Source organism: Aythya fuligula, chromosome 3, assembly GCF_009819795.1.
Source record: "Aythya fuligula isolate bAytFul2 chromosome 3, bAytFul2.pri, whole genome shotgun sequence".
In the NCBI taxonomy this organism is placed as follows: Eukaryota; Metazoa; Chordata; class Aves; order Anseriformes; family Anatidae; genus Aythya; species Aythya fuligula.
The window spans coordinates 54731522-54757742 of record NC_045561.1 but is presented as its reverse complement, the minus strand read 5'-3'; the positions used below and the strand labels follow the sequence as shown (position 1 = coordinate 54757742).

The 26221-nt window shown below is 40.5% G+C and overlaps 1 protein-coding gene across 4 annotated transcripts in view; it reads right to left on the bottom strand.

Moving 5' to 3' along the window:
* The window catches only part of ZDHHC14 (zinc finger DHHC-type palmitoyltransferase 14), a 107402-nt gene extending 81448 nt beyond the window's left edge, over nt 1–25954 (bottom strand). For all 4 annotated transcript variants that reach the window (XM_032183597.1, XM_032183599.1, XM_032183598.1 and 1 more), the window contains exon 1: nt 25285–25954. In XM_032183597.1, the coding sequence (XP_032039488.1) occupies nt 25285–25535 (251 nt within the window). In that variant the 5' untranslated portion in view covers nt 25536–25954. The remainder of the gene's footprint in view (nt 1–25284) is intronic.
* Between the last annotated feature and the right edge of the window lie 267 nt (nt 25955–26221).

The window sequence follows — 26221 nt, the reverse complement described above, 5'->3', positions numbered from 1 at the left end:
TATATTTCTTTGTTTATGGTGTGTGGATCTGCTACTTAGCACATATCCTCTTTCCACTCAGGCTGGCACAACAGTCATAAATGTAGGAGTATGATATTTGGGCTTTCTGTTTTTCAAAAATTCTTTTTAAAGCTTCCAGCTAATTATCTGCCTCCATTTAAAAGGAAAATCTGTAACAGCGCATTAGTTTTGCAGTAAATTTTACTTGTGTATTTTCACCTCACCTGGAAACATCTGGTACAATATGTGCATCTATACAAAATTAATTCAAAATCCTCTGGTGGCTGTTTCCACCACATAAGGAAGGCGAGGAAGAACTGAAACAAAATTAAACTATTTTCATCTCAGCTTTTCTAAGGACCATGGTGTCCATGGTCCTTTCTCTTCCAGCTTCTTTCTATAACTTCCAAAAGACCTGGACAAACCTGCCATCTGATTTTGACAATGTATAAAGGAGTGAAGGATATCTAAAAGCTTGTTTGCTCTAATCAAAAATAAAAGATAGAGAAGACAAACAAATTAGCAGTCCACCAAAACAACAGCTGCTGCCTGGTTATCTTTTGTACAGGAGATACTGTGGGAACAAGGATACAAGGCCACTTGTGGAAGGTATCATATCTGAGGGTTCTCTAGAGAAACAAGGGCATGGCATTTTCATGGAGAGAAGGGTAAGCTGTTCTGAAAGGATTTGGATGAGGGGAAGAAAAAAAAAAAAAAAAAAAAAAGCACTTCACTATTTCCCCCACATGATGAAAATCCACTTGTCCTAGAAAAATGACTCAAAATGCTCCAAGAAATGTTTTCTCTTCCAGCCAGAAACTAACTTGGGAACTGTAGCAAAGTTAAGTCCAATTTGTTGCACTGCCTTCTTGACAGACTAACTGTTTCCCATAAACAAATGCTGGTTTTCAAAAATTTCTTTCCCCTACAACACAAGAGCACCGAAGGGTTAGAAATGTAACTTGTTCAAATAACACGTTTAGGTCTTTAATAGTCAATCCGAATTTTGCAATGCTGTTTTCTATAAGCATTGAGGAAAACACAGCCAAAGTCACAACTGTACTGTAATTCTCAATAATAATCACGTCTCCATCCATACACTTTAATACTAAAAAGCAGAAGATCTTATTAGAGGATTATTCATTTCTGGTTTCATTTCTGGTATCTGTATCATTCCTTTGGAAATTTCCTTGGGGGAAGCACATGCCTGGTTATGGCACTGCCATCACACTGAAAACACTGCTTTCACACTTAAGCTAAAAGGCACAAATACTAATTACAAAAGCAAGTTAGGTTTGTTGGTGCAGGTCACAGTAAAGTATTATACAATCACAGACACGTCTATGTCACTAAATGTAGACATACCTATTAGACAAAGGGTACAGACTATGAAAAAATAAAAAACAGGTCCTGGTTTGTCTACATGTTTTGTTTTAATCTCAAAAGGGAGAAAGCAGGAAATGCTGTCAATTGCTATAAAAAAATCCTTCAATCTTTAAATCTCTAGCAATATCATCAAAATACATCTATGATTTTTCTCTGGCTACTGCAAGACTTTCAAGTACTGTTTGGTTTATCCTGCCATGCCCCTTTCTTGTTAACAAAACTGAAAGAAAAACGTAACTTAGAGAATAGCTTGCTATCTGAGCAATCAACACTGCTTTCACAGAAATCCTGTTAAATTGCATCTCCAGTCAGCTGTCAATAAAAACAACAAGACACAAAATCTTATCCCAAAGTGGTATGAATATTTAAGTCTGAGTTTAAACTACATCTTACTTCCCATTTAAGTTGCACATTTACAAAAAATGAAAGGGCACCATTGCATTTCTTTTAGTATTACCACTCTAGACATGATATTTATGAAAAAGGAAACTCCCATGTAAGCAAACATCTGTTTGTATGGTGAAACGTTTCCAGTATTTGTATTAAATGAACTCTGGAAGCTATTATAATCCACGTAGACCATTCCCTAGTAAGACTTTATCTAATCTCTTCTACAAATAACTCCTTTTATATTGCTGTTAATACTCCACTTAGTGTATATATGTTACATAATTAGCATTATTCCTTCCAATAGGCCAAAGATAAAAGTTATCACCTAAGAAACAAAACTTACTAGAGTAAGTATTTATTGGAGCATATGTTTTAAGAGTAATGAAAGTCCTATTAATAGGTAATAAAAAAGTTGATTAAACATATAAAAACCTAATGTGATTCTGATTATTGTGAAACTTTGGAAATAGGATTATATATTTGGCTGTCTTTCCATGAAGTTTAATTTAAGGTAACATCTTGCACTGCAAGAAGTGAGGAACCAATTTTGTTGACAAGGCTAGATTTCTGAAATAAAAGACTGTGCCAAAGCAGGCCACTCGTCTCTTACTCTCTAGAAATGACTGACACATCCCCCAAAATAAATTGGAGTAATTTCTCCTTTGGCAGGAGTTATTCACATCTCTGCTGACTATAACAAAGCAAAGTGTTTGCTTTTTCACATAAGCAACCATCCAAGAGCAGATTTTGATAATTACAGTACTCAGAAGAACCCACGGGCCAGGACTCTTCACACTTAGGCTCTCCGAAAAGCAGTGCTGAAAAGCACCGTTTATAAAAATAAATAAATAAATAAATAAATACAACTGCTCCACAAGATTGCTTTATCCACTTCATGGTCTTGCTGTCATGTCCTTCAGTTCTGACCACACAGTACAGATTAACTGCGGACAGGACTGCTCAAGAATCCGCAACTAGAGGTCAGGTTCTGCAAATGGCAGTCAAATAAAATAGCCAAAAAATGAGTTTTCTTTCACATCCAAATGTAGACTTTATATCCATACAGCCAAACTCAAAGAAGCACTATCACCTATAAACATTTCTACAAATGTATAGCATGTCTTCTGTGAAGATATTTCCTGTACACCTTCCCATGAGTTAGCAGCAGGCATTTTACACACCCTTCTTCATCTATAGATGACTAAGTCCCAGCAGGCTTCTGGCAGGCCACCAAAAGCAAACTGCTGTGCAAATAGCAGGGCAGCTAGGGGCTACGTGAACAAAGCGCTCAAGCAGTGTGCTTCTCTCTGCCTATACGCACGACCAAACCCTCCTGCTGTTACTGCCATCACACATGAGGAAATGCAAATTGGAGAGCTGCATTTGTGGCATCCGATTTACAGTGATCATTGCTCAATGCCAACAAACCAGAAATCCGTAGGAAGTAGGTTTACTGCTCCTAGTGATCAAAGGGGAAGTGGGGAAAGGAGATAAATGGTGCTTTCTCTGAGTCATGCAACGCCTGAGTTGACGGTTGGATATCCAGAAGAAAATCTCAGAGAACGAGGCTGAGACATCAGGTTAGGTGCCAGAAGTGTCTAACCAGCCATCTGCACAGGCAGATGTATCTGAATTATTGTCACCACAAGGACAGCAGTGGGCTTTGTTATTCTGCCTTCCATGACCATTTACGTCTAGTTCTGACTGTAACATACCTTGGTTGTTCTGTCGAGGTTTTGAAGGGAATTGTTCGTGTACTGTTTATTTTTTTTTCCCCTCTGTATTTTATCTTTGGGTTATCTCATCCACAAATAAAAATTGAAAACAGCATGGATTGTGACTTCAAAAGCTGCTGACAGGACAAGGCAAACAATGCAGCTGTGAAAATTGTTCTTTTGTTTCAGTGGCCTCTTCTTGGAAGTCTTGTACAAGAGACATGCTAGAAACAGAAGAATAATTCCATGCATGCTACTTATATCCCAAATAGCTGTCATCCAAAAATGAATAAAATTAATCACGAGAAGCCAACTGGTGAGGATGTAAGACACTAGGACATGTGCAAAAGAGATTTTGGAGCTTATTTGATATGTTCCTCATTATCCGCTATAAAGGAAGACCCAGATCTATATAAACAACATCTTCGCTCAACCAGACAAGATACAAAGTATGAGACCTTTGCGCCAGGGGAGTTTTAGGTTAGATGTTAGGAAGAACTTCTTTACTGAAAGGGTTGTTAGGCATTGGAACAAGCTGCCCACGGAAGTGGTGGAGTCACCATCCCTGGAAGTCTTCAAAAGAGGTTTAGATGTAGAGCTTAGGGAAATGGTTTAGTGGGGACTGTTAGTGTTAGGTCAGAGGTTGGACTCGATGATCTTGAGGTCTCTTCCAACCTAGAAATTCTGTGATTCTGTGACCTCCTCAAAGACCAACCACAAAGTAATGATAGAATCATTTAGGTGGATCTAAGATCATCTGGTCCAACCTTTAACCTAGCACTGCCATGTCCACGATTACACCATGTCTCTAAGCACTACGAAGACCTCCAGGGATGGTGACCCAACCACTTCCCTGGGCAGCCTGCTCCATTGCTTCACAGACTTTTCAGTGAAGAAGTTTTTCCTAAAATCCATCCTAAATCTCCCCTGGTGCAACTTGAGGCCATTTCCTCTTGTCTTATCACTTAGTGCTAGGGGGAAGAGCCCAATCCCCACCTCGCTACAGCCTCCTTTAAGGTAATTGTAGAGCATAACATCTCCCCTGAGCCTCCTTTTCTCCAGGCTAAACAACCCCAGCTCCCTCAGATACAGATATTCAGAGAGGACTATATCACAAATGAATATCAGAAAGGTCTTTTACATCAAAAGAAAAATCCTTGGCAACATACAAAAAGCTGTATAATGCAAAGCCATTAAAGTTAGAAAGGATCCTTGCAGGATTTCAAAAGAAGGCAAGAACAGACAGCGTGAACTTCCTCATCAAAAGGTCCGTGCAACTGCCTTGAACATGACAGCAATTGTAAACCTAACCAACAACTTGATATTTAAATATTAGTTTATAAAAAAAAAATAACCACCACATTGTTGGTTTCATAACATTCTGTCCTAGAACAAAGGAGTTAATCTCTCTCTTTTTTTGCAAAAATCTACAATATTTGAGCAAGTATTTTGCATCTTTCAATGCGAATGAAACTGGCAAATACTCGAGAGATGCTATACTTTCTCTTTTACAAGCATACAGCAATGACACAGACTTATTTTTTATTATTATTTTTTACTGTTTTAGAAAACACTTAATGACAATCAAAGGAGATTTGGAAACTAACTGTGCTGGTTTCCAAAATAGCCTAGAGCTACTCACCCTCCAGAATCAAACTACGTACGGTTGGTAAATCTCACATATAAAACCCAAGGGCTGTCAAACGAGGAAGATAAAATAATCACTCTGGTGACTACATTTCTGATCTAAAATAATGAAGACATAATTCTGTCACTATGAAATGACACAGACGATTTTCCAAAGAATTTTACTAAGCACATTATAAATTCCTAGAACATGGACTAGAGTTAAAATAAGGCAGTGTGAAAACACAGCTAATAGAGCAGACTTGAAGTGTACCATAATAACTGCTCTAAATCACATGCCAGTCAGATTCATTATGGTTATTTAAATATTCTATCAACAAAAAACAGAATATATAATGAAATAGGTTTTTATAAACTACTGCCTACTGGTTTATACTGGTTTAAAGGTGCTGAGAGATCAAGATATTTTTAATGTATACAGCTTTCATAGAATCATAAAGGTTGGAAAAGACACTCTAAGATCATCTGGCCAACCATCAGCTCATCTGAAGTTATATACTTCAGAATATTTCCATACAATAAATTACTACATAATTTTCTTTCAATTAAAATGAAGTATTTATGATAATATATTTAAATCCACTTCAGAGGTCTTTTTAAGTACACTTAATATCCACAAACACTTAAATTTTTTGAAATCTAAATATCCTGATAGTCAGTGTTTTTTTTTAACTGTAAATTTGAAATACTGAATGCAAACACTTAATTACACAGGAAAAAAATGAGATCCCAAAGATGTACAGAACAAGAGATCCAGAGGTGGCTGCTTAAATGTCCAAATTAATTATTAGACTACAAAAATTATGTATAAGAATTACAGCCATACCACTCAATCCAAAAGTGTCTTCTTGCTCCCAAATTGCCCCAACAGCAATTTAAGAGGTTATTTCCCGTAAAAACCCTGACAAGTTGTCCCCAAAATACTTCAAGAGTTTAAGAGAGAAGCAAGCTCCCTTATGCTTGCCATTGTGGATCACTCTACTGTCCTCCCAGTCAATTCGGGACTGTTCTGGCTTTTGATTGCCAGTACTTTCATCGTTCATCTTCCTCTAACTCAAAGTTGCCTTATTCAATTGAGGTTTCCATTATTCGTTCTCATTCCATTGTTAACATTAGATAGGTAAGCCTGCTTAGACATGTTAAAAAAAAAAAAAACAAAACACAAACAAACAAAAAACTAAGTAATCGTTCATTTCAATTCATATGCTCAGTACTGTGAACAGTAATCAGAATGGATTCCATGACTACTTTATGTAGGTCAAAACAAGAATTCATGGTTTCACACTCTTCATTTTTAAACTCCCTCTCACAAGCACTACTGAAACTCGCTGGATAATACATATTTTACTTTTAAAAATCACATATTTAAAGCTCAGTGTACCACATGAGCCACATAACTGCTTTGCAAGTTTTTCAGGTTTCATGTCCCATCTTTTATTTCAGTTCAATATATTTAAGATGCCAGATCACACCATTTCTAATAAGGCGACTGTGGCAGAAGAATCCCTTTTCAGGCCATTAGGACAAGACGGAGTGGCCTCATGTTGCAATAGAAGGGAAGAGGTTCAGGTTGGAAATGAGGAGTCATTTCTTCTCAGAAAGAGCAGTCAGGCACTGGAACTGGTTGCCCAGGGAGGTGGTGAAGTCACCATCCCTGGAGATGTTCAGGGAAAGGTTGGACTTGGTGCTTAAGGACATGGTTTAGTGGGTGACATTGGTGGAAGGGGATGGTTGGACCAGCTGATTTTGGAGGTGTTTTCCAACCTTAATGATTCTATGATTTTAAAATGGCTGCAGGTAACAGCCTTTTCCCTGCTGTGTGTCAAGAAAGCTGGTAAGCAGACAGACAGCAACTCCAGGGTTCACTAGAAACTATGCCTGAGCTATCTGAGAAATCAGGTAGGCAGGAACTAAACACTACTCTGATTACTTGGTCCAATCTACCCCTAGTGGAGCATGATTTTTCCAACTAATAAAAAAATATTTAACTGGTTGATCAATATGAAAACAGAAGAGTACGTGCTTTATAATAAAGTCAGATTTTTCTATTGTATGCAGCAGGACTGGAAAACACCATCTGGTCAGTTTGGTAACCTACTAAATTTTTCATGTCATTCTCCACTAATTACCTTTCCTAAGACACCAGTGAATATTTATAGATTGATTTATTCCCACACTAATAGTTGATGACAACTCCAAACTCTAGATTTTAGGTTCATTTTATAACTATTTTATGAGTCACCAATAGTCCTCCCCCTTCCTGGAGAAGTTAACAAGTTCTTTTTAAGGTTGCCTGTGCATGGTGACGGTTACAACATATGAAGTCTGAACCCGTGAATTGACAAATTACATTCTACTCAATACAAAGTACAGATGTTTTCCTCTCCCCACCCCTAAAACCGGTGCATTATTAATAAAGTCATGAAAAGGAACAGCTTCAGCTAATATCCTTCTGATGTTTTATGGATATATTCCTGAGTAATAGCAATGCAGTGACCTTTGGAAGCTACCCTTCTCCAGGGAAAGATCAGCTGTATGGGAACAACCTCAGATAAAGCTTCAACTAGCCTGCTTTGTGAAAACTTCTAATGGTGACAATTCCACAATCTGCCTAGGAAATTTATTTCAGTCCTTATCCATCCTTACACTTGGAAAGGGTTTTTTCCCCCTAACATCTGCTAACCTCTAACCTGAATATTTCCTGCTGCAACTCCAAGTCAGAGCTCCCTGCCACATCCCGAGCAACGTGTTGAAGTTTTTATCATCATCCTTCTGCATATCCAAAGGCAATCCCCATAACTCTCTCAGCACAGTCCTCTCTAAAAGAAAACCTCAAAAGACATGACTTTTTGAGGTACATGGGGTGTGGGAGGAGTGAAGGGGACGAGAAAGAAGAAATTCTCATGACAAAGAAGCTGCCAGTTTGTTTCTTTAGAGAACCTGGTAGGTTCTCTAATTCTAAGAAAAATAGAAGGGAAGAGGTTCAGAAAATTGCAATTAAAAAATTCAAGGCATTTCTCAGCTTAACAAACTGATTTATCATCTATTGAAGAGAAGCAGTACCCAAGGGAAGGCTTTATTACCTTCCCTTGGTTCCCTTCATTACCTTACCTGCATTACCTGGCGTCTGTACATCACCCCAAGCACAAGGACTACAAGGGATGAGACAATTCTCCTGTAAAAGCAACAGGAACAAGCACGTGTTCATGTAATTAAGTACATGCCAGTTCTAATCTACAGTAATAGTTTGCACTGATGCTAACAGCATTTAACTCTTTTTGTACACATTGTAAGCATTGCCTGTGAATTGTTTAAAATATGTTGAGATTTCAGTTCAGTAGTTTAAGAGAACTGCACTCCAGTCTGAAAAGGATAACTCGACATAAGCTGGTCTCTGCATGGGTTCCTATTGCCATATCAGTCATAGTTCAGCAACCCTGAAAGAGATGGCCACTTGTCTCCAACAGATTTCTCTTTAGACCACTTCTTTTTTATTGTTTTGGACAAAGCAGAGCACAGATAATTTGTTGAACTGCTATCCTGAATCTAACCAAGCAATGCTGCAAGGAGAAATTTACTATTTTGGGGAGTTTCATTTGACTAGGCTGGCCCAGCTAGCAGAGTACAAACTGAAAACAGAGTTTCTGAAGAACAATTTAAAGCTTGAGCATGTGAAAAGAGCCTGAAGAAACAAAAAATTGGGAAGATAACATCTTCAAACACAGTGCATTCCAAAAGATATTTTTGGCTGCAATAAACAAGACCTTGAAGTTGGCCTTCAATTTGTAGCATGAATTGTGCTACAAAACCACATTTCCAGAACGCTGCATTTCAGACACTTCTCAGGAAAGGATGCACTATGTTCTTCCCCAGCCAAAAGGAATATATAGAGAGAGATATATAACTGGGGTGCATTTCCAGTGGTCCTTTTCTTCTTTGGGAAGATTCAACCTTGTGTCAAACTCCAGTCTACAGGTGCACCTTTATTAACGTGGTGACATAGTTCTAGTCACAAACATAACATGACATCTAAAGATATGCAGGTGATTGGATGCAAGCTTTCCCAGAAGCTAGCTTCCATTTCAAATTAAGTCACAAACAGTGCTTAAATTTCATTGATATTGCACCCTAAGAACAAGACAGTCCCTTTAAAATTCTGTTTTCAAATAGAGAAAAAAGTTTGCTTCTGGGTAATATTTTTGCTTAAAGAAAAATTCCAGTGGAACCTGCCAGCACAAGCGAAGGCTGCATTCAGCTTCCTTAGGGTATGCTCCTCTTTCATTTTTTACAGCTGCTGAAACCTCCTCAGTGTCCTGAGGGTCCTTGCTTTAAGTGAGGGCAGGCAGTGGCACAATATTGGACACGAAAGGTCGGTAGTTCTGAAACACATTCACTCCCCCTGGTCAGAAAGAAGCCTGGACATCGTGACCTTCAGAGCAAGGTTCATCGTTTTTCCCAGGCTTTGTGCAAGAAAAATAAACCCCAGATGGCAGAGAGCCTTGATAACTAGCTAAGGAAGCAGCCAGTGCCAATCCTATTGCAAAAACAAAACATAACACCAAACCATAGTGCAATAATGTAATAATAACAACAAACAGCAAAGCAAAAGTCACTTTGCTACTCACTCCTGCCAGCTGCTTAGTATAAACTAGTTGTTGTACCTTTTGGTTAACACAGCTGAGGAAAATCTCACACATGCTAGGCCAGTGCTGTCACTGGAGAACAAGGCTGACCTCCTCCGCTTCCTACGCTGGCAAATGAACTTTGCTCCATTTCAGCCAACAGCGCTATCAGAAGGTGGAGTCGTCTTACAAACTGAAAACAAATTTAGGACCATTACGTATGGCAGCAGCAAGGTGCCTTCAAAAGTGTGCATCAGAATAAAACACAAGAGAGACCCCTCTGTCATCTGCCAATAAACGCCCTAGAGTTCATTATTTCATTCATAAAAATGACAACCATTTAGGCTGATTTTTTCATCCTCCGTGTCATGGCTTTGCACCTTGGTTTCAGCCACACCTTTAATAACTTTACTAACCTAATAGTGGGTTTTCCAACAGAAAATGCCAGGTAGCTTGAAATCAAACTTGCCTATTGTTCCAAACACATAACTGTACCGTGTTTGCTCTGCACTGTGCAAACTGCAAGAAATCAGCCGAATTACACAAAACATACTTATTTTGCATTTATGCTTTTATACTACCTCGAGAAGGAGCACAGTCGCATTCCAGCTTGCAAGGTGCGCAGAAGGCACACGCACTGCTCTGCCTTGGGGAGCACAAGGTCAGAAAAAGCATTCTGAATTAACAGCGAAAGACAAAGTTTTGCAGACTCCTGCCTACATATAACAAAGACGCAGAATAATCCACTGTCTCATCTGTAATGCAACCTACAAGCCTGCCCTCTAGGTCTGTCCCTCGTGAGGACATCTTTGGCCAGAGCCACAGAGCTTCACTGTCAGAAGAGATTAGCACAAGAGAAATGAGGAGCGGTAAGAAAAGTATTTCAGGACTGAAAAACACCCACAAAAGATTTTGAAACTCTACAGCACCACTGGTATTATTGTCCTTAACAGCTGCCTTTTCTGACCTACTCTTGATATATATATATATAAATATAAATAAATATATATATATATATGCTCACATATACATAAATAACCAAACTCCAAAACCAGTAAAACATTGAAGATATACATATCATACCGTCACTTCCAGACTTTTCAATTCTGTGCTGATGAACCAGGACTGCCAGTGCATCTCCATAAGCCATTTCAGCACTCATATCTAATACACATAACCCATAGCAAACATGACTTAGAAGCACCTGTTTAACCTTTTCTTGGCAGGATCCCCATCAAACATGCTCATCTCCCCATCCAGATGGTTAGCAGTACTGGAAAACAATCATACAAGTTCTAAATTTTTAGGCTGTGTCTATTTTAATCAACTCCTCATGTTTCAGCTTAGGAACAATGAAAACACTTCAGCCTCACTCTCAACTTCCATGTGCTAAAACAATCCTACAGGGCTTGGACTGCAAAGAAGCCTTACACACGAAAACTGCTTTCTGCACACAGAGCACACGTTTGGAGGCCAAGTACAATCTGGCATTTCTGCCTTGCAATAATTCTCTCTTTCCCTTTCCGTAACCTCATGCCTTGAGAATGTCCCCCTTTTCACAATTCAGAGATCTGATAACAGGACAAGCTTACTATTCACATTTATTACATCCTTTTATTTGGCTGGGATTTTCCCTCAAACAGTTATTGCACCATTCACTTTAATATGTAATGTATCTTCTGTATACAGCATGTATTACATGGTTTACTTTAACACAATTTTTACAACTGGGAAGTATTTGCATTTTGCTCATTAAGAAATATCAGTAAGAACGCTTTGGGACTGTACCTGAACTGCAAGGAAAAATCTTTCACTTAATCTGATGAACTGTCAGCCTGTACTCCTTTACTGCTGAATTTTAATACTGTCCTACACTGCAACAAGAATTTACTGGGGAAGTCATATTCAGGCTTTCTTTTAGAAGCATTTTGTTTTCCCATACAATATATTTCCCATTAATACACTAGATTTTGATTTATGCCTCAGTTATATCTCATGGTAACACCTTCCCTTCTATTTACAAGTCTATTATCGCCGTGTTTATTTTTCATTTTTAGCCTCTACCAAGAGATATGTTGGTAGGACGGAATACACATACATTAGCATTTCAGGTGCAACATAGTTTACGTATCTTGCTGTGTAGTTTAAAACACAACATGCTGGACACATAACCAATAACTTAAAAATCCACTATGAGTATCAAAAGTTATGGCTAGCTTATTTATAGGTACTAACCAAATGTGGACATGCAACTCTCCCTGAAGTAAGTGAAATTATTTTTCAAAACCAAATACTAGAGCAGATGTGCCAGCTCCACCCCACTACTTATTTTTTTCCTTCAAACCATTCTACAGGCATTGTAAAATCTTCTGAAATTGTCAGCGTCACCCTTTTCATCTTTCGGAATATGAAGGCAAGAGGAGCTGGCTTAGAGACGCACTCATTCTGGAAGCACAGCACAGCTCTTATCTGGCAAGATCGACTTCAGTGGCAAGTTTCCATGCTCCTTAAGTCTTTGACCTTTATTTTGCAGTCAAAAAATACTTGCAATAAAGCTGAAATTAAAAGCTTATTTCAACAGTGAGTTACCTTTGCAACAGATGTTGCCTCAATCAATCTCTTTGTATAGAGCTGAGAAGTTACAAACCCTATGTTCTCCCTCCACAGACGACATTTCTTTGCTGTAACAACGTCTAGCACCAACAATTGCTTAAAAAAGTTTCAGAAGAGAAAATAAACATACTTTTGCCAAGAACAATCCAGTATTAGGTAATATCACACCTCCAGACTATCATTTAGCAACCTGAGCTGTTGGTTAAAGTTTTCTAGGCTGCAATAACAGAAAGGTATGCGCATGGGGAGGGGCATGTTTATCTTCCCATCAAGCTGGATGTTGGCGCACTACAGCCTCACTTACTGGGATCCAAGCATGTCAGCTGCCTTCCTCGTATCAGGCTGCTTTGGTTTTCCTCGTTCACAGCCAAATGCCTGTTTCCCAGACTCCTCAAGTGCGAGCTGAGAAAAAAAAGCAAAATATTTTATCCCGCCCCATTGGTATACACTTTCCTCTGAAATGCCTTTCCACTCCCAGGACACACTGTCTGATGCACTCAAGTATTGGAAGAGAGCTTCCAGCAACTGGCATTAGAAACCAGCACACAGGGCAGACTGTTCTTAAAAGGGTCCGGGGTTCCTTACATCAGAGCAAAAACATCTTTTACTTTAAAGGCAAACACTCACAGCAGTGGTTGAAACTCTTCTTAGCCTCCCCAGCCCAGGCTAAAGAAAAGAGCCTTCTAAGCCTCGTGCCTTGTAAAAGAAGAGTGATTATCCTCTCAAGGTCTTATATTGAATTAGATTCATCTCTGTCAGATTTCAGTCCACAGCTTTTTGCCTGTCTCCTGCTCTATAGACGATTCCTTCTGCTCTGATTAGTTTTAGGTGTCTTATTTAACAAAACCATTTTAAAGGCCAATTCTTTTATTGCACTGTGAATAGAGACATCCACTCCAACTGTCTCTCGCATGCAGACCGTTCAATTCTCCATTAACTGCTTTACGATTCTTCCTCCATCCTCCTAAGGTTAAACTTTCAACATTAACAATACCAATCAAACCAAGAAAACAAAAAACACCCAACTACACAGCTGAATGAAACAGGCAATTTCCCCAGGTCATTTGCTGTCTTATCTGAAGCGTGGCAAAAACGGCAAGGATTATGAAAATACTCCTTTCCTGGTTCAGCTTAGCATATATTTTGAGCTAACTCAGCTGTTTTCACACAAAAGCAGGTGAAGAAGTGCTCGTGCAGCCTTTTCCATGGGCTTTCTTATTGAAGCCATGCAATACATTGGCCGCACAGTCTGGCTGCGGGGAACTGAGAGACTAAATGGGCAGGGATGCTGGAAGAATTGCATCAGATATTGCCTCTGTGTTTTGTTACAGAATTGGGTATAGTGTTTTTAACAAACAAACAAAAAAAATAATAAAATACAAAGAGCAAGACATGAACAACTAAAAAGCACTTGATGTGTTATTTAAAAGATGCTACAATTCATTTTCCTTCAGAAATGGAATACAGTGAAGTAGTCAAACTTCAGTCAAACAAGCAGACAATTTTAATCTGTGTGGGCAGAAGGGGCAGATTGGCTTTCTGCAGGAAGGGAACTTCCTGAACTGGTTCACCATTGGGTGGGGTAAGAGCAGAGCCAGGCAAGAGAAGTAACATCTAAGGCCTGGAAAAGTGGAAGAGGTGGCTCCATCCTTCTCAGCAGCCCATGGCCATTAGATTGGTCTTGCTGCAACTGAATCTGCTAAACAGAGAGGTTGTTTCTATGAACTGCTCCAAAACTTTGCTTTAATTCATGAACAGTAAGAATGGGGTTCCTGTCCCCATTAGAAAATAGAAAAAAAAAAAAAAAAAAAAAAAAGGGCAGAAGGTCTACAGGTATGAAGACCACCCTGAAAAACAGTGCTTTAAGTATGTGGTACAGAGAGTTGTGGAGAGATGTGCCTTTGGCTTGCACCAGCCCCAGAGAAACTTAACAGTGCTGTCACAGCATGTAGAAGTTCAGTGTATTTCACACAAATAAAATACATTCTGCTTCCCTTATACTTTCTCTGCTTTTAATTTTATTTGTAATAGTTTTTAATACAGAACTGGACACCTTAGTAGAATTATTTACTTTTTTAAGCAAATCAATGTTTTAAAGAAGTTTGGATTAATCTGACATCCCATGTGGTACCCTGCCCCAAAGATAACAAATTCAGCCCTAGCAGCTTTTCAGACAAACCATTTCATCATTTACGTCTGAGAGCCCAGAAGCTGAATGTGCGATCGATTAAGGTGCAGGGCTCAGTCTGAAGCTAGAGATGTCCAAGAGCAGGCTGGAGAAGGATGCTGAACCTGCAGAATGTGAACAACTGTTTGCGCTGGCTCAAGCACTGAGAGAAAGACCCCCTGATTTTACACAGCTGCACAATGATAGAGGCAAATGCAACATAAATCACAAATACTCATGGGAAAAAGCATGTGTTCATTCCCTTCCACATGACAAAGGGAAAAAAAAAAATAAGTCTTTTGCCTTCAGCTTTACTCCCTCCCTACCTCTTCCACAACAACAGCACTATTGGGCTATTAAAAGCAAACAAGTGGCTACGGAAGTTAGATGGGAGGAAAGAAAAGTTTACAAAGTTTAAGTGAGATACAGACAAACTGATGAACACAACGTACCATTGCAACAATTGCATTCAGGGACGCTCTTCAAGAGTGAAATTGATTTTATTTAAAATTGCTGCTGCTGTTTATTTGGTAAAACACCAATACAATTCAGCATAAACCAGATGGATAGCAGAAGACAAAACTTGATGGGGTAAGTCAAAGAGGTAAGTAGGTAAGTCAAAGAAAGCAGGAAAAAAAAACACACCAGAATTCTTGGAAAATGTGCTTTGAACTGAGAAAGCTTTATTCTTTTTTTTTTTTTTTTTTTTTAAAGGGGGTAGAAAGAAGAACTATGACATTTCACTTCTAAAGTTTTAAGTTTTATAGGACTGAGGCTAAAATTCAAATCCTACGACTAGATTATGCTGAACTAAGTTCTCATGAAATATGCATGTAGTAATCGGGTTCTTAGTTCTTAGGAACTAAAACAAGATTAACATTATCTCCCTACATACATCTTTTTCTGTCTTACAGGGAGAAGTTCTCAGAATTACCATGGATAATACAGAATGGCTGAGGCAGGAAGGGACCTCTGGCTATCACTTACTCCAACCCCTCCGCTGAAAGCAGGAGCAGCTAGATGAGACTGCTCAGCTCTGTAGCTGGTCACATTTCAGCATCTCCACAGCCTCTCTAGGCAACCTGTGCTCTCTGGGCAAACAAAAACAAACAAACAACAAAACACCTGTTTCTCATGTTTAAATGTTACTTCATTTTGCGTTCATTGCCTCTTGTCTTGTCATTGGTCACCGCTGAGTGGTGTTACATTTTGTTTTGTTTTTGTCATTTTAACTTCCCCTCCTGCAGTCAGGTACTTACATACACTTTAATAATATCCCTCCAAGTCTTCTCTTCCCCAGGGTAATCCAGCGAGGCAAACCAGAAGTGAATATGCTTTTTACACAGCATACTCCAATCTTTATAGCATACCATACAACACGTTTTATGCATCAGTCTACTCAGAGCAATGATCCAAGTTTACTTTGTTTCCCCACCCAGTGCTTGCCCAGCCCTGGAGAGAGCTCTGTCCAATGCTAAAAGTATCTTAAAAGTTGTATTTTGTCACCATATAGAAGCATTATGAGTGGCAGCCCTGAATAAACCATGTACACATGACGAAAGTTTATTGCAGAATAGAAATACTGATGCAAGAGAAATCAATACCAGCTTTTACTCTTCTTCTACTTGCTTTTAGCTGTTTTGCATAGCTCCACCTGAGGAAAAAAAAAATAATTCCTCCACGTTCCATTACAACACTAGGAAGCCCTTTTTACCAAATAAGACAGTGGAACATCTGCATAGACAGCTATGCCATGAAAACCCACACCATGAATGCAAACAAGCACACCAGTGAAATTTAAGTATGGGCTGCTCTTACACTTGTTTTTTCCCCCCTCAAACATAGCATTGATAACCAGTGGGGTATCTGACAAGTGTACTGGACATACACAAGCAGGACTGCTGTTCCCTGACATCCAGACATCTCAATGGGGAGGGTACACGAAATGTAGTGCTATCAGTAACAAAAGTTTTGTATAGGGTCGGTCTCGTTTCTATTCCTTTTTCAATGGGAAAACAAAAACTTCAGCCCCTTGCCAATGGCATTTAACCTACATCCATAACTCCTAGTAATATACTGAGTGATTATACCACAATAATAAATTCTAGCATATCTGTTCCATACTCTTAATTTCTTAGCAACCAAGATGTATTGATACGTATAACAAGCATATAATAAAAATACAGTGATTTCATACATTCACTCAATACAAACAATGTAACAGTTATCTTGCATTTAAACTCTAACATGAAATTCCCAAACTGCAGATTTTGCACGTGTTAACTTCCAAGTTCAGAGTCTCAGTTTTCAGTTTAATTCTCCACGTTGTACTGAATCTCCTGCAAGTGTTTTCATTAAAAGAGCAGAGCTACCGCACGTTCACCACAATAAATGCATTCTGCCAGTATTCACTGCAGTAACCACCTTCAGGGGAGGGCAGGAGTGGAAAAACAAAACAAAAACAGCTGTGATCTCATTAGCCAAGCTCATTAGGTAAGACCTCATTAGCCACCATCCCACAATAATGTGCATAAACCCTGCAGACACTAATGAAAAGGAAGCAATCACGGACCAAAAGCCAAATAATCATATAGCGCTGCAGCCCACTGTCAACCAAGCAGTTAAAGTGCTGGAATGAAATTGGGCACGATGCTCAGCGAGGCACAGCTGAAATCCCACGGTCAGGCTTCTCAGGCACAGAGCATCCCTCGCCTCACACCAGCAGCACAAACAGGAGCTCTGGGTGCTTCAAAGCCTCTTCCAGGACGAGGATGTACAACTGAGTAAGCAAGAGCGTGTCTAAAACAAAGCTGAAACTCCAAAACGCTTCAGCTTTCCTTCTGATAATTTGGCCTAAGAGGTCCTTAAGTAAGTTTTCAATATGAGTAACTTTTAATATGTCCACAGCATGAGAAAAACAAAAATTTATTTTTGGCTATTACACATTGACTTTATCTTGATTTTGGTCTGTTTCTTTGGTTTGTAAACAGTTTAACCGCTGTACAGTTTTTGTATTAAGTTCTAAAAAAACATACTATAATTATACAGAGTTTAATAAATTCTGCTATTCCCAGCTGACTTCAGCGAATTTTTCCCTGTTTTCACCAAAAGAAAGATGAGCAGTGGCGTCATCCACAAACCTTTGTCAGGAGCCTGGAACTTTAGTGATCATCAGCTTCACTTCACTATGAGAATCACCAGTCAGGCTAACAAAAATTTCCTAGATAGTGTTGATAAAACAGTTTAAGCATTTTAAAATTATCATTATTATCATTAATGTCCCAGTATTTCAAGACAATTTTTCTTTTAAACCAGGCTATTTTGAAACAACCACACAGCTTAGGAAGTTAAAAATACTCTCACAGCTTTCTCTTCTTCTGCAGTCATCTTCAATTTCTCATTACTTCGTTCACATTTTAATGTTCAGACAAGCAGTTTAAATCTGCACTAGCACAGAGCCCCTTTCAAGCAGAAAGACAGTATAAAAGGCTTTGTTTTGATGTTGTTTTAAGTACCTAAGAGGTATAACTTATCTGTTAAAAAGGAATTTATGTTTTGAAATGTCCAGTTCAAATTTCAGCGTATCAGTTCCTACTGAATCTATAAATGAGTCTAGACATTTTTTAACAAAATATTTTTTCTGCCCAAAAAAGGAGTGAAAAGACTACTTTTGTTCAAGTCCTACAAAGACTAATAATTTATCTTTTCACTCTAAAAGGATGACAACTCCTCAGCCATCCAAAGGCCAGCTCATCGTCTGTATACTTTATATTTTGTATGAAATGCCGTTTACAAAACAGTAATGCAACACAGCTATTACAAAAAATAAATCATGTAACAACACAGGTATTTTATCCACTATGAACCCAAATTTTAAAATGAGTAAAAGGAACACTTTACAGGAAGCTAAAAATGTAATATGGTCCCTGAGAAACTGACTTTAAAAAAATGGAAAAAAAATAAACAACAAATTTCCTTCAAACAAAGTATGAAAACTACTGAGGGGTGGACTTTAGAAGTCCCAGATCACGTCACACGGGAATGCTAGCCTTCTAAGAAACAGTAATAGAACTTTTTTTTTTTCCAGTAACGTAAATCTAACGTGATTGTCCCCATACTAGTCTGTAGAAGACACACTCACTACCCACTTGTTAACATAAAGGAGCAGCAGATTTGGATTTCTCTACTCAGAGAAATCCAAACCAAAACAGACACACTATACAGATTACGTGGATATAAACATCCAGCTTCTGAGTGATGAATTGAAATAGATTTTTAATCAAACAACTTCCACAAATTTATAAGTCTAATCTCACAGTTTGGAGGCTGAAGATGTACAGAAGTATTATGCATGAGCAATGGATACTTGAAGATATAAGGGTAAGAAAGCAACCAAACTTCTGAAATGACCTGTTTCTCACTCTGCAATGGATATCAAGAATCGAAGCTGAGAATTTACACCTACCTACAGCAACCACGCTGAGCGACAACAAAAGCAGCAAACTGTCCCCCGTCAGACTGCTGTGGCATTTTCACTCTTCCTTTAGGAGAAAGGGACATCAAGCAAAGAGGACCACAGACCTTCACATTTCGCTCCACAGATGCGCATGCATCAATGATCAAAAGCCATACAGTAAGTTCCTCGAGGTCCTGAGAGGACACGGTATCTGAGGAGCCAACATTACTTCCCACACACAGCTATATTCTCTATTTTCATGTCCCTCCACCCCCACAAAGAAAAGGGAGAAAAAAAAGTGGAGAAGCTGAAGCTGAAATGTAAGTAGAACACCAAGTGAGAAAGGAGTAAATTAAAAGATCAAAAATCATGTTTAAAATCATGTTTAAAAGATGATTTCTCTATGGAGCAATATAAGGCCATCAAAAAAATGTAATAATAAAAAGCTGCTTATCATTTCACCATCTTTTGGAAAAGGAGTTAAAATGTTACAAAACCATAAAATGCCTCTGCAGTTTCAGAGGAACTAGAGAATGCATGACTTCCAAAAATAGGAGAGGTTATCCTTCTGTTATGCTCATAGAATTTTACTCTGGGAAAAAAAATGAAGAATTTAATAATTACCCATTTCCAGATAAAAAGACCTAGCCTTGAAACACAGAAGTGCATGGCCTAATATCACATGCTACTGGTATATTTCCAGGTTAAAAGGATTTCATTTTGTATCATATAATTCATTCAAAGCAGGTTTAAAAGCTTAAACAAGCTTACCTGCTCAGTGAAGTGCTACTTTGAAACAGGCTAAACCAAAACTGCTCTCTTTTGACCAGAGAGAAACTATAGGTGAAATACTCCCACAGAACCCTGAAAAACTAAGAATATATGAAGCAAGCAAGCTTTTTGCAATTAAGGAAAGGAAAAATCAGCTGTCAAGGAAAACAGCATTAAATAGACTTTGCCCCTGAAAGATATTTGATTCTGACAGTTAATATTTTCAGGGTAAATTAAGTGCAAAGAATAAACAACACCTGGTCAGAATGCATTAGCAATTTGCCATATCATTTGGTAGATCTATATAAACTACGTACAAAAAGTAAACCCGAAGGATTAGGCTTATTGCATTCCATGTCTTTTTCACTAACGTGGCAAAACGAGAAATGGAAATATTGCTCTGTTTTCATTTTAATTACATTTTTTTTGAACAACAAACACTGGGGGGAAAAAATGCCTATTCATCATTGCTTTTGCCTACGCCGTTAAGCACTACTGAGCGGCCTTCCATATAGGAAGGGATGCAGTTCTCCATTGAGCAATCACTTTAGTTTCTAGGTCGTAATTTTCACTTTAAAGGCCATCTTGACATCTTCAGCAGGAAGTGTCCTGCAAGCTTACAGTAGCCGCTAACAGCTGAAGTCAGAACTGGTAGCGCTTCCTTCTAAGCAACGCGCCGTGTACTTACATCCTACAATGACCACGTCCTTCACCTACACATCATAAAAGCAGCCAAAGAAAGAAGAAGGAGGTTACTAGATGGAGCACGTGCCACCTACTTGGAATTCAGCCTCACACTGAGAATCCGCATCTTGTAAGAGCAAGAAGCACAAGCCATGAGACGACGATGCCTGTTGATGCCACGGAGAAAACACTCAGCTTGCTGACATGGGTGTTTACACACGGAGGCTCGTCACAGCGAGCAGCACCACTTCACCGCCGCGTGTGCTAGAGGAGCTCAATATTGAACCACCTACACCGCATCAGAAAGGGTGACTCACGAACGTCCTCCAGTCACACTGGTTTTCAAAGCAGGAGGGCTGGAAGAGGTTGCCAGCAGCCATAAGAGCAGATAGGAAGCAATGATTTGTACACACACATGCGCATGCACAATCTCAGTTTAAACGATTTTCCAACATCCACCTTTGGGAAAAGGGTGCAATTAGACAAATGCCCACCAAAATCACACTTTAACTAGCTCAGAAAAAACTCTCTAGTTGGTTGAATCAGTGCAAGCGTCAAATTATATCAGGAGTGATAGTGCTGTGACTCACAGTTACAGAGAAAAGAGCTGCACTGCTTCAGCCCTGACGGCACCCAGCCATCTGCTCCAACCTTCTCCGAGTTACTGACCCTGCAACAGAGCTGACAGAAGAAAACCTGACTGTGCCCGAGCCAGTTCTGTTCCATCAGCATCCCCGCTCACATCTACCTTTCATCAGAAGCCTGAACCGAAACAGGTCCAGTGCAGACACGTTCCCTCTGTGCCTGCTCCAAGGAGGAGCTGTGCTGGCAGCCAGGGGCAGCTCACAGCAGCAGAGCTCACAGCCCATCCATCACAGCTCCGAACTAGCGAGGCTTCTGCATCCATATGAGACTTGCCATTTAACAAGATGCCTGTTTTACACATCCTCCTGCGTTAAATATGCCATCCAGCCTCCTCGTTGCTTTTCTGTAACCTACAGTAGCCCAAATGACCCTAAGCATGAAGGACTCTCCTCTCTTTCGAGGATGCATACCTAGCTGCATAAAAGAAGTAAGTATGAAGTGCCTTAATTTTGCCTGTCTTTATTGCACCAATAAAGGGCTTTACATATATGCAAATACAGTGGTTGAATGGACTAGGCACAGCAGCAATACCTGCCCTTCAGTTACTGATGCCATCTTTGCTCTGGGGAAAGGAATTTGTTTTCCAAACTTGTCATGCAGATACTTAAACATGAGCACTGAATAATTATTTTTTTTAAAAAAACCTGTGTCTCTGTGTAAGGGGGCAAGGCAAAGCAAAGTCCATCATTGAGCCAAATTTGCAAGAAAAAAAAAAAAAAGAAAATCATTGTAAGGTTAGTCAGGAACTGCATTTCCAAGACAAAGTAACATACCCAAATTTTAAAGACAGATTGAAGTAAATTGTGGTGCTTAATCCTGAGCATTTTCAAATAGACGGAATTTTTAAGAGTACCTCAAGCACAACATCTCTGCTGGGTCCCCAAAGTACTTGCAATACATCACGTTATATTTAATAGACAGGTTACAGAAATAAAACTGCTTATTTGCATTTCCTTCCTTCAGAAGCAAGGGAAGATGCAGCAATTAGATTGCAACTGCTTGGAAGCTTAAGGTGTTGTTTTGTGTTTGTTTTTTGTTGGTGGTGGTGGTTGGTTTTTAAAGCAAAATTTCTTTTACCTCTTTGCAAATGAAAAATAATAGTGAAATGACAAAAGGAAGAAGTAGTGATGCACCTGGAATACTGGGGAGAAAAACACCAACAGAGAGAAAGGAATAAAAACAGCAGAAAGCAGGAAGTGGAAAAAAAAAGTAGGCAGGAAAAAGCACAGAAGCATAAATATGAAAAAATGTGAAGATTACAAAGGCACGATTCAAAGTCAAAAGCTACGCAGGTCAAGATGTGTTTGCTTTTGGAGAGCTACAATTTGTTGATTCAGTAAAATGCATTTCTACCCTGGAGATGAGTCGAAAGCACATGAAATAGCTCTGGATGAATGGGTATCAGAGCAAAATATGAGGTACAGGAAGAGATGACGTTAGAGGAACAAAAGAAGCCAGAAGGACACAGAACAAGTGTTTGTTAGCACGACTCTCTCAGAGATCAGCTGCCAGGTTCACCTCTTTCCCAGTCCCCCTCTTCACTGCCTGCAACTGGGGAATGACTTGGGATGTCAGTACCCATTTTCCAGTTTCCAAAATCCAAGTGCACAAAGTCCTTCCTTCCAACTGTAGCAAAGAACAATTTGAAGAACACACACAGTATCTTCCTCTTCACTGAGAGCTTCACCTTACAGTTCAGACACACAAGGCATATACCCTTTTAAAAATCACTTGGGCCCACGTGTACAGAAAGGACTGAAGCACTTTGCTCTCACATTCTGGAAGTGGCTGGTTGAGGAGCAGCTTCCTTACAAAATCAGTTAAATAACAGAAGTGACATTCAAACAACTGGAGACCTTCTCAGCTGATCAATAAGTAGCAACTTCAGACCACTAACAAGAGATACAATGAGAAACTGCTTCAGAATAACACTTTTTAAGCAAGGAAAGTCCCCTTTTTCCTTTATAACCTTACCAAGCATTTGTAGTTCAAACACTGCAAATATGCTGAGCACCATTCCCAGTCTCAGAGTTTGAGGGATTTGGTGGTGTTGTTTTTTTTTTGTTTTATTTTGTCTTCAGAGGATGCACAGTAATTCCAGCATAAGTGCTTTTTAAACACCAAACCTACCTTATCATTATTGTACAAATTAAATACCATTGCTGCCCTCTATTTTTAATTTCCTTGAAAGAAGAGTGCGAGTGATACAAGAATGACTCAAGAGCAGTACACATGCTTTTGCTCATACAGTTACGTAAAGCCAGAGATTTCTCCTTGCTTCAGACTTCTGGTTAGAAAAAGCACCAGTTTGGTATCAAAATGCTGTATCTTGACTCCAAACATGGTCCATCACATCCAGTTACACTGCAGATAAGCTCAAAGCCACAACACCAGTTGGAGAGTTTGAGTCTCACAGAGCACATAACTCACGGAGGTAATGAAATCAGGTGACAGAGAGCTAGCGGCTCACCCTGCCCTAGCAGTTCTGAATCACGCAACTACAGAGAATATTTCTCTCTGAAGGATCGAATTGTTAAAACACATAAATAAGCCGTACATGGTGGTTTGGCAAATAGATTTTACAACCATGACTATAAAACATTACACTTCCAATCCTACGTTTACATTCTGGTGCTTATGGGAAGTCCAGCACTTGCCTTTGGAGGCTCTAGTGAAGGTGATGAGACCACACACAGATACAAGTGTCAGCCCACACGGAAAACCTTTCCAAAATTAGGCCTAATCATGCCAACCAGAACAGAGTAGCAGCCAGTCCTGATGCAATACTACCAGCAGACACCTTTGAAACCCGTTTAAAAACAGGAAAGTAAGTGCACGTGCAGTAAATGGATACCATCATCCACTGTGCCATTGCAATTACTCGAAGGATGCTCAAGAAGTTTCATAATGCCTGCAGGAGATGTACAATGAATCACTCCTCTAGCATCACCAGGAGCCCATTGAAGACAGTTCACCTGAGGAATTCACAGACACCTTTTCCGGTCACACGGCTTTAGACTCTGATCACCTGCTGAGCATTTCTACCTTCTTAAATGCTACCAGTATGTAACAGTTGTCTTCTACATCTAACTGGCACAAGTCAGAGTTTGCTAACGTTGCTATCTCTCTCTTTAAAGGCAACAAGCAGTAATCTATGTTCAACTGTATCTTTATTTTCCTGCCACAAACCACAAATCAAGCTAGGATAGTTTTAAAACAGATGAAGCAGGATGATATCTTTAAAAAGAAGTCAGTAGTTCCTATAGCAAGTATTTTGCAGTCTGAGCACCGTTGTAACTCAGTGTTTTAAATAACTAAATAAAAGGTGAACTGCATTTTACATATCAAGTACCTAATTCTTTATTAGCATGCATACTTAATTTAGCTGCTCCATATAAATTTAGCTGCTGCATATAATTGCGAAAAATCAGTACGTTAGATTTGCTGGCACTGTGTCTTCACTTGACGGAGATGAAAAAGATTCCTGAAAACTCACAGCAACAGAGAAAAAGGCCCTAGGAGGATGCCAGAAACCTCCTTAAAAAATGAATCCAAAACTGTAAGGCAAACATTGCTTACAATAAGACCAACCTGACATACAACAAGTTACCATCACAAACAAAGTAATGCTGTTACCTAGTGGTGAAAAGCTAGGTACATACAAAATTGTATAGCTCTGCCTTTTCTTTATTTAACTAATCTGGAATTCTTGTCCACAAGCTATTAAATGACTTCGAGAAGGAAAAGACAGGAAAAAAAGCCTGATTTATGAACTAACAAAAAGCATTGCTTTCCTCGCATTCTGTGCGGTTCTGTGGCAAAAGGTCAGTATTTCTGCACCTGCCAGTTTTGATTCTAATCAGTTACCGACAGACAAGCAGCTACCTCATTTCCTGACCGTCCCAAACCTGTTGTTTTACGCTCCTCTTGCAGCAAGAGCTGCAAACCTGCAATATAAAAGCGGTACCACCTCCATCCGAGTTTTCCGCGGAGCTCAGTGAGGGAAGCAGGACCGTGTGCCCCTCAGCACCTCACCAGAGCACGCTCTCAGTTACATAAACCGACGGTAGCCGATTTCAGCCAGCACCCCCTGTGACATCTGGATAAGTGTGTTTATGTTGCTTTCGGTCAGCAAGTAAATAGCTACAGGAAGAGAGCGGGGACATGACAGGCGTGAACGTCACTTACTCAAACGCAAAGAAGAGTCCGCTGGTGACCAGGATGAGCACGAGAGTCAGGTAGAAGACTCCAGTCTGCCGAGCCATCATGATCCTCCCATTGCAGAAGAACTTGTTCCTTCCAGGGAAAACCTCCCATTTCCTCCTGGGAGCTGTTTTCTTTTTCTTGTGGGGAGACTCCATGGGAGACGAGGAGCTGTGCGTGCTGATCTGGCTGTACTCGCAGTCTTTCATGGGCCCGCTGCCACCTCCAGGAGTCATCAAGAGAAAGTAAGACGTGGGGCGAGCCCCACCGGAGAGGAGCTGCGGTGTCTGCAGGGCGGGCAGAGCCGCTCCCGGCCGAGGCAGCCCCGCTAGCAGGCGGGCAGGGGGTGCGGCGGGCAGACCCCGCCGGGCTCCTCGCAGCCCGCAGCCGTCATGCTGGCAGTGCCGGGCGGCAGGCAGCCGGCCTTCCCCCGCCCGCCGCCGGGCAGCACAAGCCTGGCTCGGAAGGGCGAGAGGAAAAAAAAAATAATAATAAAACAAGGTTTATGAAGCGGTGAGGGGCTGTCCGGGCTGATCGCGGAGCCGGAGGGCTGCTCCTTCCTGCCCGCACGCTGCCTGCGGGAGCGGCTCCGCCAGCACAGCCTCCTCGGGGACCGCTCCCCGGGGAGCCCCGCGGAGCCTCAGGGCCGGGGCTGGGGCTGGGGCCGGGGCTGAGGCTGGGGCTGGGGCCGGGCCGGGGCCCGGCAGGCGGCGGCTGCCCGCCGGCTCCTCATCCCCCCGCCCCGCCGCGTCCCCGCCTCACGCCCCGCGCCCCGGGCGGCGCCGGCTGCCCGAGCCCCCGCCTCCCCCCGCGGCGCGGCTCCTCGCAGCGAGGGCGGAGCGGGCAGAGGGGCGGAGGGCGCCGCCGCCGCCGCCGGGAGAGCTGCGCCGGGACCCCGCCGGCCCCTTACCATCCTCCCCGC